Raw genomic sequence first — 20202 nt, 5'->3', positions numbered from 1 at the left:
GGGAGAAAAGGGGGAAACCGGAAAGGAACTGGCAAGACAGGGAGAGGGAAGAGGGGCGCCCCGGGCACTGTGGGCATCAGCTCCGCCCCGGTCTGAGCAGGCGCAGTGGGCCAGGCCCGGAGGCCCCCTCCTGGGGCTCGCAGGGCTGCGGGGGCAGGGGCGGGCCTGCGGCAGGTGGCCGCCCCGGGGTGGGGCCCGCAGGCCAGGCCCACAGGGCTATAAGTGGGAGGCCGGCCAGCAGAGCACCTGTCAGGGACAGCTCCCCGGGCAGGTGCCAGGCAGGTGGCTCCGGCCGAGCCCAGCCCCAGCATGAGCGCCTTCGACCTCCCGGCGCCCTCCCCACCTCGCTGCAGCCCCCAGTTCCCCAGCATCGGCCAGGAGCCCCCCGAGATGAGCCTTTACTATGAGAACTTCTTCCACCCCCAGGGCGTGCCCAGCCCTCAGCGGCCCCCCTCCCTTGAGGGGGGCGGCGAGTACGGGGCCCCCCCCAACCCCTACCTGTGGCTCAACGGGCCTGCCATGACTCCGCCACCCTACCTGCCCGGCGCCAACGCCAGCCCCTTCCTGCCCCAGGCCTACGGTGTGCAGAGGCAGCTGCTGCCCGGCGTGTCTGGGCTGGGGGGCGGCGACCTGGGCTGGCTGCCCATCCCCTCGCAGGAGGAGCTGATGAAGCTGGTGCGGCCCCCCTATTCCTACTCGGCTCTCATTGCCATGGCCATCCACGGGGCGCCCGACAAGCGCCTCACCCTCAGCCAGATCTACCAGTACGTGGCCGACAACTTCCCCTTCTACAATAAGAGCAAGGCCGGCTGGCAAAACTCCATCCGCCACAACCTGTCTCTCAATGACTGCTTCAAGAAGGTGCCCCGCGATGAGGACGACCCGGGTAAGGGGGTGCGGGTGCGGGCAGGGGGGCTTCAGGGGAGCAGCCTCTGACGCCCCCAGGGAAGGCTCACGTCATTCCCTCCCAGCACCCCATTCCGAAAGCTCTGATGTGGCTGTGGCCCCCGAGACAGGGGCCTGAGGGTTGTCAGTGGTGAAGGAGGCTGTGAGATAGAGCCCTGGAGGCAGGTTCAGGTTTTGTTTTCTTTTCCAAAGATTTTATTTATTTATTCATGAGAGAAACACAGAAAGAGAGAGAGAGAGAGGCAGAGCCACAGGCAGAGGGAGAAACAGCCTCCACGCAGGGAGCCCGACGTGGGACTCGATCCCGGGTCTCCAGGATCAGGCCCTGGGCTGAAGGCAGCGCTAAACCGCTGAGCCACCCAGGGCTGCCCATACCAGATTCAGGTTTTGATCCTGGCTGAATCACTGAGCAGTCAGCAACTTCAGGCATTTTAGATTTCTGAGCCTCAGTTTTCCCACCTGAAAAATAGGGATGGTAAGACTGGCTCCTTCGCAGGCCTGTGATGGGGGTCATGCGTGAATGCACACAGGGGTTTGGGTGCTAAGAAGTGCCCAATCGTCTACAGTAATTGTTAGGATCACATTGAGTCCCCAGTACCCGGCTCATACCAAGTCCTCAGGGTGAGTAGGACTAGGCAAAGCTCAAGTACACCCTCAGCCTTCTGGGGAGAGATCTGACTTTGTTAAACACGCACGAAGGGCCACATTGTGCTGCCTGCTGTAGTTACATAATCTTTAACTCCTCCTTGCAGGTAGCTCTTACTAAACCCATTGTCCTGATGAAGGGAGTATCACTCAGAGGTGAAGCAGCCCGCCCACGGTGACACAGAATGGAGGGATAGCCACGGAGCCCGTGTCTGAGCGGAGGTCTCTCTAATACCAAAGACTGTGAACTCTTCCTTTTTAACGATGATTTTTATAAAATGCAGGGACATACGGAAAGTAATATATTAAATACTCAGTAATGCATTTCCCAGAATTAAAGTCCATTCTTGTTCCCCCATGGGAAGCCAGGGTATGGCTCAGAGCCCCACCTCTGCCCACTAGGAGGCTAGCAGGGCCAGGGCTACTGGATCCTCCAGGGAAGGGCAAGTGTCCAGTCCAATGACTGGCGTCACCCACAGGCCGAGCTCAGGCCTTACCTCCGAATGGCACCTCATGGTGACAAAGCCCACCTACATATCTAGCATTAGCCCTTTGTCACAGTCAGTCTGAGGATGAAAGGACCAGTACAACTGGCCCACGTTTCAGACTAGGAAACTGAGGCTAGCTCAGAGCAAAGCCAGGACTCAAGTCCATCCTTGGACTCCTTGCCCCAAATTTTCAGGGAGCCCTGCAGTGTTTCCTGAGTGTCCTTTCACGTCAGCCATGGAAGCAGGCCCTCCGTCTCCATTCCCCCAGTACCCGAGCTTCTTCTAGAGGCTGCAGTATGAATACTTTCATGGCTTATGCCTCTATGCCCCAGGGCGCCCAGTCGTGAGGTGGGGGCTGAAATAAGGATCCGTGCCAGGTGGGGTGTGGATGGTGTGTGTGATTCCTGTTTCTCTCCCCCTGCCCTCTGTCTTCTGCGTGTATTTCCTTGGTGTTCAGTTTATGACAACACAGAGAAACAGGAGCAAAGCATTTTGTCCATCTCTCCTCTTACTCCTCCCACTTTTGCACCAGGCAAAGGGAATTACTGGACCTTGGACCCCAACTGTGAGAAGATGTTCGATAATGGAAATTTCCGCAGGAAGAGGAAGAGGAAATCGGATGTTTCCTCCAGCGCGGGATCCCTGGCCTCCGAGAAGACAGAGAGCAGCCTCCTGGCGGGCAGCCCCAGGACGACGGAGGCCCAGGACATCTTGGACAGTGCCTCCCCAGGGACCGCCAGCCCCCCCGAGAAGCAGTCCTCGCCTCCCCCACCCGGCACCCCATGCCTCAACAGCTTCCTCTCCTCCATGACCTCCTATGTGAGCGGGTCGAGCCCAGTGAGCCGCCCTGTGGCAACACCAGGACTGAGCCCTGAGCCCACTGACAAAACGGGGCAGAACTTGCTGAACTTCAGCTCCTACACCCCACTCACCAACCTCAGCAGCCATGGGGGTGGGGGCGAATGGGCCAACCCCATGCCCGCCAACACTCTCAGCTACGGGGGCTCTGTCCTCAACCAGTTCAGCCCTCATTTCTACAACAGCATCAACACAAACAGTGTCCTCTACCCCAGGGAGGGCACTGATGTCTAGCTCAGCTCCCGAACCAGACGGACATGCAGAGGAGTAAAGCATTTGAGACCTCCCAAGCAGGTACCATTGGGATCCAAGGCCTCCGACCTGCCCAGATATACACAGGAAGCTCAGAGGAACTCATCTTTTTTCTAGGGCATTGTATAAACCTACTGTTTATCTCACATACGTCCACGCACACACTCATCAGCTCTGCAGTGGAAATACTGATGCCTGATAGCAGTAATCGTGGCGGCCATTTATACCCTGTGCCAGGTGCTGTCCTAGATTATGTCCTCTTCAGAGACATAATCATCCTTACTATTTACAGTCACACTGTGAGGTTCCAATGAACCTCTTCATTTAACAGAGGAGGAAACTGAGGCTCTAAGAAGTTAGGTAACTTTCCCAGGATCTCACAAACTAGTAAGTGGCAGAGCCATGAATCAAGTCTAGGTCTATCTGACCCCCCAAAGTTTGGGCCAACAGAGGCGGGGATGGGGCAATTGGTCAAGCAGCTAAGAAAGGTCACTATGAAAGCTGGTTATGGCACGCCAATCCTCTACCTTCTGGTTGTCCATCAAAATTTAGCCCTAGCCCCAGGCACATCTTATCCTGGTCCAAGTCCTTATTCTGTGGCTCCCAATTTACTTGCAGACATTTATTTTGCTGACACTCAAGGAGGGAAGCCCAGGCTCATGCCCCTGAAGGATAGTGGGTCCCACCTCTCCCCACAGAGGGACATTTCCCAGTCCCAGAGACTGTGAGCAGGGCTGGGAGAGGAGTGCTACACTGCGTACCCCTACCCCAGCACTGTCCATCCGCAAAATCTTGTAAAGCCCAGCTTCCTGTGTGCACGTCATGGACCAGTGAGCTGAAAGTGGCTGAGTCTTCCAAGAGAAACAAGGCTGAATGAGCACTTCCTTTTTTATAGTCTGGGAGAGGGGAGTGTGGAAGAAAACAATGCCTCAAAGGAGGGGAACATGGTGCCTCTGCACAGGGCACCATGCCTACAGCTCCCAAGACTTTTTTCTTGTTTTTATATGTACTTTACATGCCTGTGATGTGTCATCCCAGCACATCCTGGGAAGTGTTTTTGTGTTCTTATTTTCTTTTTAATTAAAAAGTCTAAAAAACACATATGTGTCCCTTCCTTGTGAGTTTTCCTGTCTTTTAGCTGCTGGTCAATTAACCATGGAGCCAAATACAGCCTGGAGCCAAGGGCTTTTGGGAAGGGAGGCAGAGAAAGAATGGGTATCAAAGCTTTTGTCTTCCTCCCCACTGACGTCCTGTATGTGCAAGAATACCCACCTCAGGGACAAAGGTCCCCAGTGTAAAGAGGGACACTTGCAGGGATGGTGTAGGTGCATGAAGGAACCTGTCTATATTGAACCCCAAATAGGGACTGTCATGTCCCAGTCTTTATAGCTCAAGCAACCCTTAGAGCTGTGCTATGTAATCCCCCTAACAATCCTGTGAAGGGAGTGGTCCTGGTCCCATCATGCAGAGGAGAAAACTGAGGATCAGAGTGGTTGAACCACTTGCCTGGTGTCTGCAGCCAGTGCATGCCCAGGGCGTCTGAGTGCTGCCCCTCGGGCATGGCTATGCCTAGCAGCAATGACAATGGGACTGTTGGCTACGATTCACTGAGGGCTGTGGACAGGCACCAGGCCAAGTGTTCTGCAGGTGGGAGCTCTTTTATGCTTAGAGCAACCCGTGTGTGTACATTGTGATTCCCTGAGCTGCCGGCACAATGCACTTGTGCATAGCAACGGGAGGCTCTAGTTGGAGTTTCCCCCTGGGGCGTGCATGCAGAGGGCTCAAGCCAGCGTCCCCTGGCCCCTTGCACATGCCATGTGAAGCTGCAAAGCTGCCCACTAAGACTCTAGCAGGGGCTCACTTTGCCTGGAGTCACGGAGGTCAGATGGAAACAACAACAGTCACGATGACAATAGTAGTAACACTCATTGCAGGTTTACTATGTGTTTGGTACAGTGTTAGGGCTTTGTCCTCCTTTATGGCATTTAATCCTCAAAATGACCCAGTGCCACCAATTGTATTATCTCCACTTTAGAGGTGAGAAAACTGAGGCTTGGAGAGACTGCAACTTGATCCAGGACACACAGCCAGAATCCAAATGATGCAGAGCTGCTGCTGCTGTGGCTGAACCTCTTGCCCACTGTGCCTAGTGATGGGAGCCCAGGACTCACCACAAGAGCAAAATCAGGAAAGCCAGGGAGTGAAATGCAGGCCTCCTTAGCAACCCCTCAGATCCTTTCCTGGGGAATCCTTCTCTGCAGGAGCCAGGCTTCTGGCAGCAGAAGCCAGTGGTGGTAGCTGAGGGAAGTGACACTGTGTCAGCCGGTAAAAGCCTTGATAACTCAGAACAGGCTGAGCCCTTGTTGCACAGACAGAAAATGTGAAGCTGGGGCAAGAAAGGACTTCACAAATGTCTCCAGGGAGCTGGGGCAGAGGCAGAGTTGACTTGCAGGTTGTAAAGCCCTGACCAGGATTTTTCGTCCCTCTAGATCCTACTGCCACCAAGTTTGCCTCAACTGACACTGCAAGTCCACTCTCCATACTGATATGGCACTTCTGCTCCCCAGGCCCTGCCCCTTCCCCAGCAGGCCTGCCATGGGTACAGACTAGGCAAGTCATGGGGTGGGAAGGGGCCCAGAGACCCCAGCCGGGCTGGGGGAAGTGCGGGTGGCATAGAATCGAGGCCACAGCACTCAAATCTCCATTCCTCTTCAGCCTGGGGTCTAGTGGAAATAGCAGTGAACAGAATGTCTGCAGGGCCGTGACAACACAGAGACTGCCAGCTCGGCACTGTGACTGTCAAGTGTGGTGAGTTCCTGGTGGCAGGCCAGGAGCTTACAGGAAAGGACATTCCAGAGGCCTAGGTCAAGAGGAAGACGTCCTGGTCAGCTTACACAGGTGACTTCTTACCCCTCTTTTGGTTCTCTTCCTCTGAGAAGAAATGAGAGCTGGAGAGAGGGGGCAAGGAAGGGATGAATGAAGGAGGACTGGTTATCCACCAAGCATTCAACCCTTTGCGCAGCACTCTGGCTGGATGCTGCATTTATTACGCCCTACTGTCTGGCTCTTCATTAATCACATGGCCGCCAACACCAACAGAAGGTCTTAGAAGTGAGCTTGCTGTGTGTTGGACAGTCCAGGAAGGCTGCATGGAAGAGGTGGGACTAGAGCCAAGAATTAAAGGACTACTTCAGTTCTCCCATGCTTATGCTCCCAAGCTCCCAAATTGAAAGGGGACTCGAGGAGTGGCTAATGTCTATTAAACAGCTATTATGTGGCCAGTGCCATTGGGATTTGGGGATTTAATAGTGAGCAATACACAGGTCCACCCTAAAGGGGCCCCAGGACTGGCAGAGAGGCGGACAAGCAAACACCTTAGCGCAGCTCCCTGTGGCACGTGCTCTGACTAGCACAAAGAGGGCACCTAACACAGGAGAGGAGTGGGGCAGGCTCACTGGAGTCCATGACACCTGAGCTAGATTTTTTTTTTTTTTAAGATTTGATTTATTTGAGAGAGACAGAGATATCAACAGAGAGCATAAGCGGGAAGGAGAGGGAGAACCAGACTCCTCACTGAGCAGGGAGCCTGATGCAGAACTCGATCCCAGGACCCTGGGATCATGACCTGAGCTTAAGGTAGACACTTAACTGACTGAGCCACCCGGTGCCCCTGAATTACATCTTTAAGGACCAGTAGGATTTCTCCTCAGGAAAGGAAGAAGGAATGAGCATTGCAGGTAGAAGTAAAATATGTGCAAAACCAGGAGATGAGAGAGGGTGATGCAAGGGGTTCAAGAGGGCAGGAATGTAGTGAGTGAAGGAAGCAGAGCCAGGAGCAGGGGCAGGACACTGGATGGGGTCCTGGAATCCCTGGAATCCAAATAAGGAGACAACTCTTCCTCCTCAAGTGTCAGGCAGCCTCACAAAGGCTGCAAGCCAGGGGGAGGGGGTGGTGATGATAAGACTGAGAATCACAATGATGACATTGGGTGGTGCCATCCCCTCCCTTGCTTTAGAGCACAAGCTGAGTCCCCAGAACACAGCTCGTACAGAGCCGCAGCTTTGCATGACAGCTGACACAGAAACTGTAGAAGAACAGCTTACAAAGTCGACTCTGCAAATGAGATGTGCCTAAATGGCACAGACACCATCAAAGCGCAAAAAAGACAAATGGAGGGAAACAGTACAGCATACGTGTCCAAGCTTCATATAGGAAGATCCCTGACAAAGTAAGATAAAGTCTTTCCCAGTAGAAAATCAATTTTAACCAAAGAAGAAATGCAGACAGATAATACACGTATGAAAAGGTACCCAGTCTCTCTAATGATTAAACAAATGTGAAAGAAAGCAGGGACGTGCTGCGCTCTCCACCACGCACGCATGACCCATGCTAGAGCTGTCGCGCTGCTCACAGGAGGGAACAGGTGCCCTTGTCTCGCATTCTCCGTGGGAGAACAGGTGAAGAGATCTTCTTCGAGTTATGATTTTGAGTGTGTGCATGGAAATGTCTAGTGCACATCTCTTTTCACCGAGGAATTTCTCTCCTGGGAATTTTATTTTTGAAGCTGGGCATGTGCAGATGTATGTGCAAGAATACCCACCTCAGGGAGGTTCGTACCAGTGAAGTGATGGAGCAACTTGCATGTTGGTGAGCAAAACACTGAGTGAATAAGCATGGCACACAATGGTCCCAGGACAGTGTGTAGCTGATAAGAGGGATGAGCTAGATCCTGTAGATCTACCTGAAAGATGCCAACGATGCGCCGGGAAGGGAGGAGGTGGGGAGCCCGTCACAAATTCACATGTCAAATACCCGATCCGGTTTATACAAATAGATACTCGGGGTTTTTAAATGTAAGGAGCAAAATACCCACAAGGAGAAAGGAGGGGGAGCAGATCAAGAGGGCCAGTGAGAAAAAGAAAGAAAGCAAAACAGAAAGAGGGACAGAGAGGAGGAAAGGAGAAGAAAGAGGACTTGGAAAGATATCCGATAAGGTTCATGATCATCTTGAAATGGATAGAAGTTTCTTTCTTCTTCTTTTTCCCCCCATCATCTCCCCCCCCTTTTTTTGCTTCCTTGTCCATATTTTCTCATTTGTTAAGGTAACGAACGTTTGTTCTTGTTATGGGAAGAAAGACATGAAGCCAACACAAGTAATCTTTATTTTTTATATATATTTTTTATTGAAGTTCGATTTGCCAACATATAGTATAATACCCAGTGTTTACCCTATCAAGTGCCCCCCTCAGTGCCCGTCACCCAGTCACCCCCACCCCCCGCCCATTTCCCCTTCCACTACCCCTTGTTTGTTTCCCAGAGTTAGAAGTCTCTCATGTTTTGTCACCCTCTCTCGTTTTTCCTTCCTTTTCTTTCTTTTTTTTTTAATAATAAATTTATTTTTTATTGGTGTTCAATTTGCCAACATACAGAATAACACCCAGTGCTCATCCCGTCAAGTGCCTCACTCAGTGCCGGTCACCCAGTCACCCTCACCCCCTGCCCTCCTCCCCTTCCCCCACCCCTTGTTCGTTTCCCAGAGTTACGAGTCTTCCATGTTCTGTCTCCCTTTCTAATATTTCCTACCCATTTCTTCTCCCTTCCCCTATAATCTCTTTTGCTATTTCTTATATTCCCCGTATGAGTGAAATCATATAATGTTTGTCCTTCTCTGATGGACTTACTTCACTCAGCATAATACCCTCCAGTTCCATCCACGTTGAAGCAAATGGTGGGTATTTGTCGTTTCTAATGGCTGAGTAATATTCCATTGTATACATAGACCACAGCTTCTTTATCCATTCATTTTTCGATGGACACCGAGGCTCCTTCCACAGTTTGGCTATTGTGGACATTGCTTCCTTTTCCCTATAATCTCTTTCACTATTTCTTATATTCCACGTATGAATGAAACCGTATAATCTTTGTTCTCCGATTGACTTACTTCACTCAGCATAATACCCTCCACATCGAAGCAAATGGTGGGTATTCGTCCTTTCTGATTCCTGAGTAAGGAATATTCCATTGTGTATATATATATATATATATATATATATATATATATATATATACACCACAACTTCTTTAAATTTAAGAACCAAACTCCCTCCACCCCCAGCTTACCTACTGCCCACCCCAGGATCAGCAGGAGGCAGCTGTAAGGCTAAGGCTCAGCCCTCTCCCAGGTGTGAGGGCAAGGAAGAGGGATTTGAGGTTTATGTGTCCCTCACCATCAGCTGGGAAGCTCCTGGCCCCTCCTGCAGATCTACAGGAGCACGACCCACCTTTCTGTCCTCAAATGTTGCTAGGGAGGCTGACTGCCACGGGCCAGGTCAGGAATTCTCTGAGCAAGCTCATCTGCACACTTGCTCCTGGAAATCTTCATGCCTGCAAAGCACACAGTCTTGGGAGTCACATAGACTGGGTTCAAATCTACCATCCTTGTGACCCCCTCCTGGAGCCTCAGTTTCTTTACCTGTAAAAAGGGAATGATAATTCCCTTCCCCGAGTTGCATGAGGAATAAGTGAAATAAGATTATAAGGCATCAGGCACTGGGCAAATCACTTGATAAATAGTAGCTTTTACTACTAAGTCATATCCTCACACCCAAATGATGTCATAGAGTCTTCATTTGAATGGCTCATTCCTGTGGCTCAAAAGAACCTGGACATCCTGCGTACTTATTTCTAAGAGCCATTCTAACAAATTACCATAAACTGAGCAGGTGAAAACAACAGAAATACATTCTCTCACAATTCTGAAGGCTAAATCGGAAACCAAATGTGGGCTGGGACAGACTCTTTCCAAAAGCTCTAGGAAAGAGTCCTTCCTTGCCTCTCTCTAACTTCTGGTCACTAGCAATCCTCTATGTTTCCTGGCTTGTGGACACATCATTCCAACCTCTGCCTCACTCCTCATGTGACCTCCTCTGTGAGTCTGTGCCTGTGTGTTTATTCCTTTTCTTGCAATGCCAAGAGTCATGTTGGGTTTAGGGTCCAGTATGACCTCATCTCAACTTTACTAATTATATCTATAATTACCCTATTTCCAAATAACATCATATTCTGAGTTTCTGAGTATATATGAATTTTGGGGGTGCTATTTATCCCACTTTACCCCCCAATGTTTGGCAATGTTGGCACTATGCTATCATTCTATAACCCTTGATGATGGGCCAACTGAACATGTCATCCTGCCTTGGGCCCAAGCGTCTGCTTACAGAGGTCAAAGGGCCTCTGTAACAAAGTGCCTCAGAACAAATTGCCAGGTACCAGACACTGGGCATGCCCGAAGGAGGTTCTTCCATCCTGCCCAGTTCTGTGACCAGTGTCTCCATCCTGGTTGGGCCCTGCCCTGCCAGTTTTCTTAATCTGTCTCATCTCTAGGGAAAAGGGATGGAGGATGGCCGATATTTAAAAATGCACCATGCATTGTGAAGAAACTATGATCAGAAGCAAATGGTGCCATAAATACAAGATAGGCATCCTTTGGGCAGGGAGTTTTGCTGGATGAAGAAGGGCAGGGAGGGCACTTGCTTCTGGAGTTTGATGTGACAGGGACATACGCTGCTCTCTTGGATCTGGGCAAGGGCTCTGCTGTCAGACACGTGGTGCAGAAGGATGGAAGAGGAATGTTAATCCCAGGATAACTGTGGGAAGAGAGCATAACCAGCCATTTCAGCACAGGGATTGTGGAGCCCACAGGGAGAGGACACCATCCAAGACGGGTTGAGTTTGAACACAGATGACTCTGTGGCTGCTACAAGGAGCAGTCTTACTTTCTCCAGCAGCTTCTACTTTCAGTGTGGTGGTCTGGAGAAAGCATTAGACTAGGGGACACCCTGACCTGAGTTCTGGCCAAGGCCGACACACCTTGGTTACTCACCTGGAAAAGGAAAGAGTGGGACAAAATGAATTCCTAAGCTCCCTTTAGCTTTGACCGTCTATTTTACATAATCATATTTTGATGCCCAAAACAACCCTGAGAAGTAGATGAGGATGGGTAATCTCCATTTCCCAGATGATGGACACAGAGAGTGAGGCCCTACATTAGTGACAGAGCAGGTGTGAGGGACCAGGATGGTTCTGTGAGCTGCTTGCACTGTCACAGAGTGTCCATGAGAGCATGTCAGGGATAATGCAGATTCCCAAATCCCCCAGATCTGGTGTCTTAGCTCTGGCTGCCATAACAAAATACCATAGACTGGATGGCTTAAACAACAGACATCCATCTATCTCCACTCTGGAGGCTGAAGTCCAAGATCAGGGTGCCAGCATGCTCAAGTTCTGGTGAGAGCTTCCTCTTCCTGGCTAGCAGATGGTTACCTTCTCACTGTGACCTCACAAGGCGGACAGAGAGACATTTCTGCTGTCTTCCTCTTCTTATAAGGTCACAGTCCTATTGAATCAGAGCCCCACTCTTATGGCCTCATTTAACCTTACTTACCTCCCAAAAGCCCTGTCTCCAAATATAGTCACATTGGGAGTTAGGGCTTCAACATATGAATAGAGGGAGACAGTTCAGTCCAGGCTATTTGGGAGAGAAACTACTGACACAAAGAGAGACATGGAGTGAACTTGAGACCCTGAGCATTAAGAAGCAGCTCTTAAAAATAGTTCTTCCATCCTGGAGTCCCAGAAGCTGGACTTCTAGGAGAGAGGACACAGCAGACAGTAAAACCATTGGAAAGTTACTGGCTTAGTCCAAACCCCGGCTCCTGCTACTGTCCTCAAGGTCTCACATTTCTCTTCACGATGTATAATGGTGATCACTTCACCCCCCCTCACTGTCACCATTCATGGAATGCTCGTGAAGTATTAACGAGGTCCAGCAGCGGGACGCCTGAGTGGCTCAGTGGTTAAGCATCTGCCTTTGGCTCAGGTCATGATCCTGGGGTCCTGGGATCAAGTGCCCCATCAGGCTCCCCACAGGGAGCCTGCTTCTCCCTCTGCCTATGTCTCTCTCTGTCTCTATCTCTTGTGAATAAATAAATAAAATCTTAAAAGAAAGAAGAAGAATAAGAATGACCAGCAGTGTTTCTGAGCACATGTGGAACACAGCGCTGGTTCACAGAGGATGATTTTAGGTGACTCGTGGGCAAGACATTAAATGACATTGATCCGTGGGCGAAAGCTTGTCTTTTCCCTGTTCAGGCCTGGTTTCACCTGAGGAGAAATCCCCAGCTGGGTGCCTGCCTGTCTTCAGCACCTTCCTAATCTTGCTAATCTCCCTTTTTAGCACAAGCTCATAGCCCTTGGAGGAGATGATATTCAACAATAATTGAATAACAGTTTGTTTTATTGTATTTATTTTTTACAGTTACCTTCTCTCTAGCTGGTGATGCTCATTCACTTTCCAAAGTAATGACATAAAGGTCAAATCTGTTTATTTTAGAAAACCATGAGTTGATGTCAAGAAAACATGTAAGTGAATGAGAGTATAGGTAATACATGATTACAGCTCAAAACAAATCAAAACAAAAACAAGCAAAAGTAGTGCCTGAGGGATGAATTTGGGCCAAATCTGTGTTGCTGGAGGTAAAGTTTCAGACCTGCTCCTGCTCTGACCGCTGCTTGAAATGGCAGGGGCACCTGCGTGGTTCAGTCAGTTAAGCATCTGACTTTGACTCAGGTCATGATCCCGGAGTCCTGGGATCAAGACCCATGTCACACTCCCTGCTCAGGGGGGAGCCTGCTTCTCCCTCTGTCTGCTGCTCTGCCTATTTCCTGTGCTTTCTCTCTCTCTCTCTCTCAATCTCTCTCTCTCTTTCTTTAAATAAAATTGAAAGAAAGAAGAAAGAAAGAAAGAAAGAAAGAAAGAAAGAAAGAAAGAAAGAAAGAAAGAAAGAAGGAAGAAAGAAAGAAAGAAGAAAGAAAGAAAGAAAGAAGAAAGAAAGAAAGAAAGAAAGAAAGAAAGAAAGAAAGAAAGAAAGAAAGAAAGAAAGAAAGAAAGAAAGAAAGAAAGAAGAAATTGCAGCTCTTGTCTGGTCCTTCCCTAGAGAGAACAACCCCATCTGTGCCTGGCTAGAGCAGATGGTCTGTCCTGTGATACCTTCCAGGTATCTCTTCCATCAGGGTTATGGAGTGATTTGCATGCTGGAAGGAGTAGGTTGGCCGGCACCTGTAGGAGATGTTGCCAGCAGTTAAAAGGCTCACCAAGCCTGATTTCCTGTCACCTGCATGGATCTTCCCCTTTACTTGCTGAAATTTTCTATACTGCTCTCAGTAAGAGGCTACAGATAAGGCCTTGGTCTCCTGATCCTGCCTCCAGGCTGGGGCTTCAAGGACCCTGCAGTAACCAAGAATCTGTGGTTGGTCCCCCCTCACCATTTTCTTTCTTTTTTTCCTTTAAATTCAATTAGCTGACATATAGTACATCATTAGTTTCAGTTCTGGTTTTCAATAATTCATCAGTTGCATATAACACCCAGTGTTCATCTCATCATGTGCCCTCCCTAATGCCTGTCACCCAGTTACCCCATCACCCCCCCACCTCCCCTCCAGCAACCCTCAGTTTGTTTCCCAAAGTTAAGAGTCTCGCATGATTTGTCTCCCTCTCTGATTTCTTCCCATTCAATTTTCCCTCCTTCTCTTATGGTCCTCTGCACTATTTCTTATATTCCACATGAGTGAAACCATATGATAATTGTCTTTCTCTGATGGACTTATTTCATTCAGCATAATACCCTCCAGTTCCATTCACATCAATGTAAATGGTAGATATGCATCCTTTCTGATGGCCCCCTCACCGTTTTCTAAGGAGCCCATGGAAAGGACACAGTTGGCACTGTTGACTGGCTGTCTGCGTCACAAACAGAAGGTGTCAGAAAATATCCTTCAACAATGAATATATTTCCATTTCCTATGTCAAAAGACAGCACTGTGAACATGACAGTACTTGCCAAACTGATCTGCAGATTTGATGCAATCCCTGCTAGGATCCCCAATGATTACTTTGTAGAAATAGACAAGCAGATTCTAAAATTCATATGGACCTAGAAGAAATCCAGAATAGACAAAACAATCCTGAGGGAGAAAAAAAGAAAAGGAAGATCAAGACTTCCACCTCCTGATCTCAAAAATTACTACAAAGCAACAGTAGTTAAGATAATGTAGTACTGACACAAAGATCATTGTAGGGACCCATGAAATAGGGTTGAGAGACCCATAGATCTGTTGTCTGCTCATTTTGACAAGGGTACAAAGACCATTCGTTGGAAGGAAAAAAGTCTTTTTGGCAAACAAGGCTGAAACAGCTGGACAGCCATATGAGAATCAATAAACCCTTACCTCACATCATATACATACATTAACTCAAACAGGATCAAAAACCTAACTTTAAGGACTGCAAGTATATGAATCTAAGTAGAAGGCATAATAAACTTCACAGTCTTGGATTTGGCAAATAATTCTTTGATCTGACCCCAAAAGCAAAGGCAACAAAGAAAAATATAAATTGAACTTCACCAAAATTAAAGACTGTATGTTTCAAAGGACACCAACAGCCCACGGATGTGTCTAATCAGGGACTTAGAATGCATAAAGAACTCTTATAAGCCAATAACAAAAAATGCAACCCATTTTTAAGATAGACAAAGGATTTGAATAGATATTTCCCCAGGGAAGATTTACAAATGGTCAATAGGAGCGTGAAAAGATGCTTGCAAGCATTAGTCATCAGAGAAATGCAAATCAAAACCACAGTAAGATACTACTTCACCCCTACAAGGATGGCTAGACTCACTCACACCAAATCCAGTGCAGGTGGTGCCCCTGTGTGTCTTGGAATAAAGGGAACCTTCCCCTTATAAACACAAAGGATGGGGTAGCTGATAGGGTTGGGGGGGAGAGTTTCCCTCTAACTTTGTGAATTTAATTAATGCAACAGGATTTTCTTTAGCACCTACTCTGTGCCAGGTGCTGAACTGGGTGTAAGAGCCACAGCAGGAAACAAAGTCCCTACTCTGGTGGATCTTACCTTCTACTGGGAGAGACAGCCAATAAACACGAACAGGTTATATAATTACATTAACACTTAATACCAGGGCAGATGGTGATCATTGCTATGAAGTAAACCCAAACAGGGTCAGGGCTCAGACAGTGACAGGGGTTGTGGGACTCAGGGATGTGACAGAGGCAGCCATACAGACAGCTGAAAGAAGGCCCCTCCAGCAGGGTAGCAAAGTGCAAAGGCCCTGGAGAGAAAAAGAGCACGGTTCATTTGAGGAGCAACCATAAGACCAGGGTGGTCTGCAAGATCAAGGAGCAGCAACTAGTAGGACCTCACAGGCCTTGGCAACAGTTTGGATCTCCTCACAACCAGAGGCGACAGTGGTGGGGGTAAGAGTTCATGTGCAGGGAGAGATGGAAGGAAGGAAGCTCAGGACACTTTGAAGGGCTCATACTCACCCAGGAGCAGCCCACAGCACCCCTGAATACATTTGCCAATTAAAGGGCAGCCAGCAACACTTCAAATTGGCTGTTTTTTTGTTTTTTGTTTTTTTTTCCAAAATACAGATGGTGATAGCCTGATTTCCAGAAGGGTGGGGACTGCACCGGTTCTGGTTTCTGTAAATCCTTCTTATGCAAAATTCCTTCTCTGTCTCAATCACCAAAGCCTCTGATGTCTTGCACATGAATCTCTGGCCACAAGATGTGCCAGGCGAAGAGGGAAACAAAGTCCCTGTGTGACAAAATGGACAAATTCCAGCCTCCCCCCCCCCCCCCCGCCCACTCATGGGCGGGGTAAACTCAGGTGGATTACTTCTCTCTGAGCCCCCATTCCTGCCTCTGTACAGTGGGGCTGCCATGCCTCATTCATGGAGTGGTTCATGATTCATTAAGATTGGGTATTTTTGAAAACACTTTGTGCAGGGCCAGGTCATTTATTTGTTTTCCATATCCCTGTCTAGACTGTAGACTGCTTGAGAGCAGTCTGTCGGGTTCATCTCAGACATCCCAGGGCAGAGCTCAGAGCCCAGCACCTAGGAGGCACTCCATAATTATTTGCTCAGTTTACGAATAGCATATGCTTATCAATTATCTGCAGATAGAATATCAGATGCAGCTTTATGATCTTTTGTTCCTGAGTATTATGAAAGGTTTTTCTCTGAGTCCAAGTGACCACTGCATGATTTATATTATAAAGTTACTAGCAATGATATTTTTGATCAAGTTACTCTATAGATGAGCAGATTTGCCTGTGAATCTATTAATGCATTCCAATTGCCTTTGGGTTTTCTACCCAATCTGTTGATTTGGGTAAAATATATGATATAATCAGTGTCTACCCCAATACCTAATATAGAAAAGGGATTAAATTAATATCTGTAATTAATGCATTTATCCACTCATTCCTTTTCTCCATAAATACTTGTTGAGAATCTTTAATTGGACTACGGGACTGAGCATGGAGTAGGTCTTTCATAGTCTCCACCCTCCAGAGCCCTATAGTCTCTCAGGAGAGACAGATGTAAATAAACCCCTTATACAAATTATTAATTAATTGCAACTGAGATCAGAGCGAAGAAGGCCAAATCCAGGTGCTATGAGTATGTGCATCAGGGCCCCTGACTTGAAACGAAGTATCAGGGAAGGCTTCCATGAGGAGGTGAGCTTTGGGCTGAGCCTGACTGGGGGAGGAGAGGAGAGCTCTGAACCAGACAGGATAGGTCACCACAGGTACAATCCTGTGAGAGTCTTGCATTTTTGAGGAACAGAAAGGAGGCCAACATGGGGAAAGGGACATGTGACATTAGAGGTTTGATGAGAACAAGTCAGGCAGGGCTTCACGGACCTAAGAAACGACCTGGAGTCAATCTAAAAACAAGGCAACACCATCAAAATGGTGTTCAGGTAAAGATCTAACATATTTATTTTCTGAAATCACTTTGGCTGATGTTTCTGTGAGATTTTGTGCATTTCAGTGTGTTCAAAACTGGAATCTTATGCTTGATCTTCACAGAAGTCTTACAAGGTCAATGGTGTGATCAGCTCAAACTGTCTTTCATGTTACAGTTGAGGCACAGGGCCATGGAAGAGCTTGATAAAAGCTTGACTAAATAGGGCAAAGTATTTAACTCTGAATTTCAGTCTTAGGAGCAGTCTGAATCCATCAATGAATAAATAGGGTGTGGGAAGGGATAATGGAAGACATCTCACGTTCGCTCTCTGAGACTGTCCCTAAGAATATGGAAAATGGTGATTTCTGCAGTGGGGCAATCTGAGTAGGTGTGAGCAGAAAGTTGACTATTGGCAGACCTCAGAACAAGTGGTTTAGCTGTCCTTTCCTCCCAGCACTGGGGATTTCAGCATTAACCCCCACTGGGGAAGGCATACCTGGTCCACAGCTTGTCTCCTGTATGCTCCTCCTCAGGGTCCCTTATCCTCCAATGAAAGCACATTTCCTTAGTTTCAGAATTAACAAAATAATGATGATCATCAGTGTCCATTGAGATAATTGTGCTTGTCTGCTCAGCACCTATTCTCCACCTCCTCCTTCTAGTAACAGCACCTGATTATTTTTCCCTTGGAAACAGCCCCAAGGTGGGCAAACAATGCAGGGCTAGCCAATGGGTTCATTGCTGATCTCTCCTTGAGCATGACCCAGAGTAGGTGCTTAGTAAATGTCTTCTAAATTTAATAAAATGTATTATTTAATGATTGTAATAGGACTCTTTTGGTTGCAAGTGACAGAAAATCTTGTCCAAGAAAATCTCATTGACTCACATAACCAAAATTTCTCATTCCAGGGTTGGTTGCTCTCCCACCACTATCAGCAGGTACAGATCTCTAAGGACATGAAAGCGCATGGCCAGAGCCTTGAGCTTAAGGAACAAAGGGCATATAGATGGTATGGCCTTGGGGCTGTGTTTGGGCATCTTATTTGTGGCCACAAAACTCACTTTGTATATTGATGAATGGAAAAAGACACAAAGGAAGGCACTTGAATGACTCCTAGAGAACCAGGATGGGAAGAAAGGTGAGGGCTAGGAAGACCGGGTATAGGAATTGCAGTCTGGGTCAGCCACTGGGGCCCTGTGCTTAGAATCACAGTGTCGATGCCTTGCTACTCCTCCAGAAGTAGTCGCGTTCGTACCCAGGCCATCCCTCAAAACTCAAAGCCTAAGTGGCAACATGTACTTGATGGAGCTGAGTCCTACTCCTCCACCCTGCCTCCTTCCAAGACTCACATAGAATTCTTTCCTAATAAAAAAAAGACTTGGATGCAAATCTAGGGGCAGGGGTCGGGGGAGTAACAAATATCCATTTTGAGAGGTGAACTGAGTAGGAGTCTTGTGAGAGCTCCTACTCAGATGCTTCCAGGACTAGCTGAGCATATGTCCTTGCTAAAGACATCCAAATTCTACTTTAGAAAGTACTCTGTTGAACAGAAAAACGATGTCTGATTCAGCTGTGAGCCACCAATATGTAAGGAAACCTAGACTTCATCCTTTGGGTAATGGGGAGCCATAGAAGGATTTAAGCAGGAGAGGAGAGGCATATGGCCAGACCTGCATTGAGAAAGGCCCCTGTGGCTGCTTCATGGAGAGTAGGTTGCAGGGCAAAAAGAAGAGTCCAAGAAAACCAAGAGAGAGAATAAGACTGTGGAGCTTGAAGGATGGGTGTATTTGAGATATTTGTTGTTTTTGTTTTGTTTTGTTTTGTTTTGTTTGTTTTGAGAGTAGAGGGGTAATGGGCCCAGGGAGACTCCACTTCCAGTCCCGAGCTCCACATAGGACTCGATTCCACAACCCTGAGATCATAACCTGAGTTGAAAGCAAGAGTCAGATGCTTAACCAACTGAGCCACTCAGGTACCCCAGATTTGAGACATCCTTAAGAGAAAAAGGCAGCAGGATTGAGTGGCTGACTCTCCAAGGGCCGTTGGGGGTGAGGTAGAGGTAGGAGTCAAGAACTCTCCATGTTCCTGGCTTAGGAGACCAAACATCCTCCAATACCTCCTCCAGAGTGCTTCATTTCTGTTAGCAAGAAAAGGATATTGTAAAGGCCAAATTACACAACCAAAGAGGAAATCCAAAGCAGAGGGAATAATAGAAAGAACTGTGGGCTCGACAGTGTGATTCATAATTACTCTTTAAGGTTAGAAGAAGAAAAAAGAATTGATCCTGGATGAAGAAATTGGGCTTGGCTGAGCCTGGGGCTATAGGAGGTGAGTCAGCTCCAGAATCCTTGAGACCATGTGGTTGAAGGATAAGGGGGAAGGAGGGGAGGATGTGGCTGGGAGTGCTTACAGAGACATTTTGTCCAAGACTGGGGATGGGCAAATCTAGAGAACTGGGTTTATTGCTTAGAAGGAAGTAGTGCATTGGCAGTACTCGCTGCTAGCCCTCTAGAGGTGCTTCCCTGCCAGCTTAGCCAGTTTAAAATCAATCTTTGGGATAGCCCAGTGCTAACTCCACCTGAGTCCCATCTTGTGCAGAGGAGGAAATGCAGACAGGGAGAGATGGAGCAATTTGAGAAGGTCACACAGGAAGTGGTGGAGAGTCAGCAAAATCTCTAAATCTCTGCTCAAGATTCCAGACTTCCAGTGGAATCCAGTGTTCCTAAGGCACTTGGTCCTGGGGGTTGTGATTTATGCCAAATAAGATCTCTCGCTGATCTAGCCACTAGCACAATGCTTGATAAATGTTTACATAAGGGAATTAATCTTCCATTGGTTTGGTATCAGTTGATTCATGAAGTGACCGGGATGAATTAAATTTCTTATTAATCTCCTATAGAGATTCGGAGCAGAGAAGAGGAAAATCAATGAGCCCTTGATGAGTCAGAGAGGCTTTCTTGAGAGTATTAAGTGGAATACCGGATATGCCAGGAGGGAAGAAGAGAACCATCCAGGAGGCTAAGACAAGGGATGCATTTTAATAGGTCTTCCTGTTCGTTTTGTACATCCAGTAAGAGTGCTGAGAACTTCTGAACCCAAACTTGACTATGGTCTGTAAAGGACTGCTAGGCTCTGTGTGAATGTAAGACAACCTAGAATGCAGAGTTGGGAGACCAAAATAATTAAAGTTCTGGCACAGTCTAGGTCAAAGAT

At 47.9% G+C, this 20202-nt stretch overlaps 1 protein-coding gene across 1 annotated transcript; it reads left to right on the top strand.

Annotated features, from left to right (window-relative positions):
* The first annotated feature begins 254 nt into the window (after nt 1-254).
* FOXI1 (forkhead box I1) lies at nt 255-4248 on the top strand. The gene is made up of 2 exons (XM_038533747.1): nt 255-886; nt 2572-4248. The coding sequence occupies exons 1-2, from the start codon at nt 310-312 to the stop codon at nt 3129-3131; spliced, it is 1137 nt and encodes a 378-aa protein (XP_038389675.1). The 5' UTR covers nt 255-309; the 3' UTR covers nt 3132-4248.
* The last annotated feature ends 15954 nt before the right edge of the window (nt 4249-20202 follow it).

This window comes from Canis lupus, chromosome 4 (genome assembly GCF_011100685.1).
Source record: "Canis lupus familiaris isolate Mischka breed German Shepherd chromosome 4, alternate assembly UU_Cfam_GSD_1.0, whole genome shotgun sequence".
Taxonomy (NCBI): Eukaryota; Metazoa; Chordata; class Mammalia; order Carnivora; family Canidae; genus Canis; species Canis lupus.
The sequence above is the reverse complement of the archived record's forward strand: the minus strand, read 5'-3'. Positions and strand labels throughout refer to the sequence as shown.

Excerpts from the sequence above, each read along its gene's own strand:
- FOXI1 (XM_038533747.1), top strand. The coding sequence starts at position 310 with ATGAGCGCCTTCGACCTCCCGGCGCCCTCCCCACCTCGCTGCAGCCCC. Across the intron at positions 887-2,571 it reads CCGCGATGAGGACGACCCGG|GCAAAGGGAATTACTGGACC; the intron begins GTAAGGGGGTGC and ends CTTTTGCACCAG.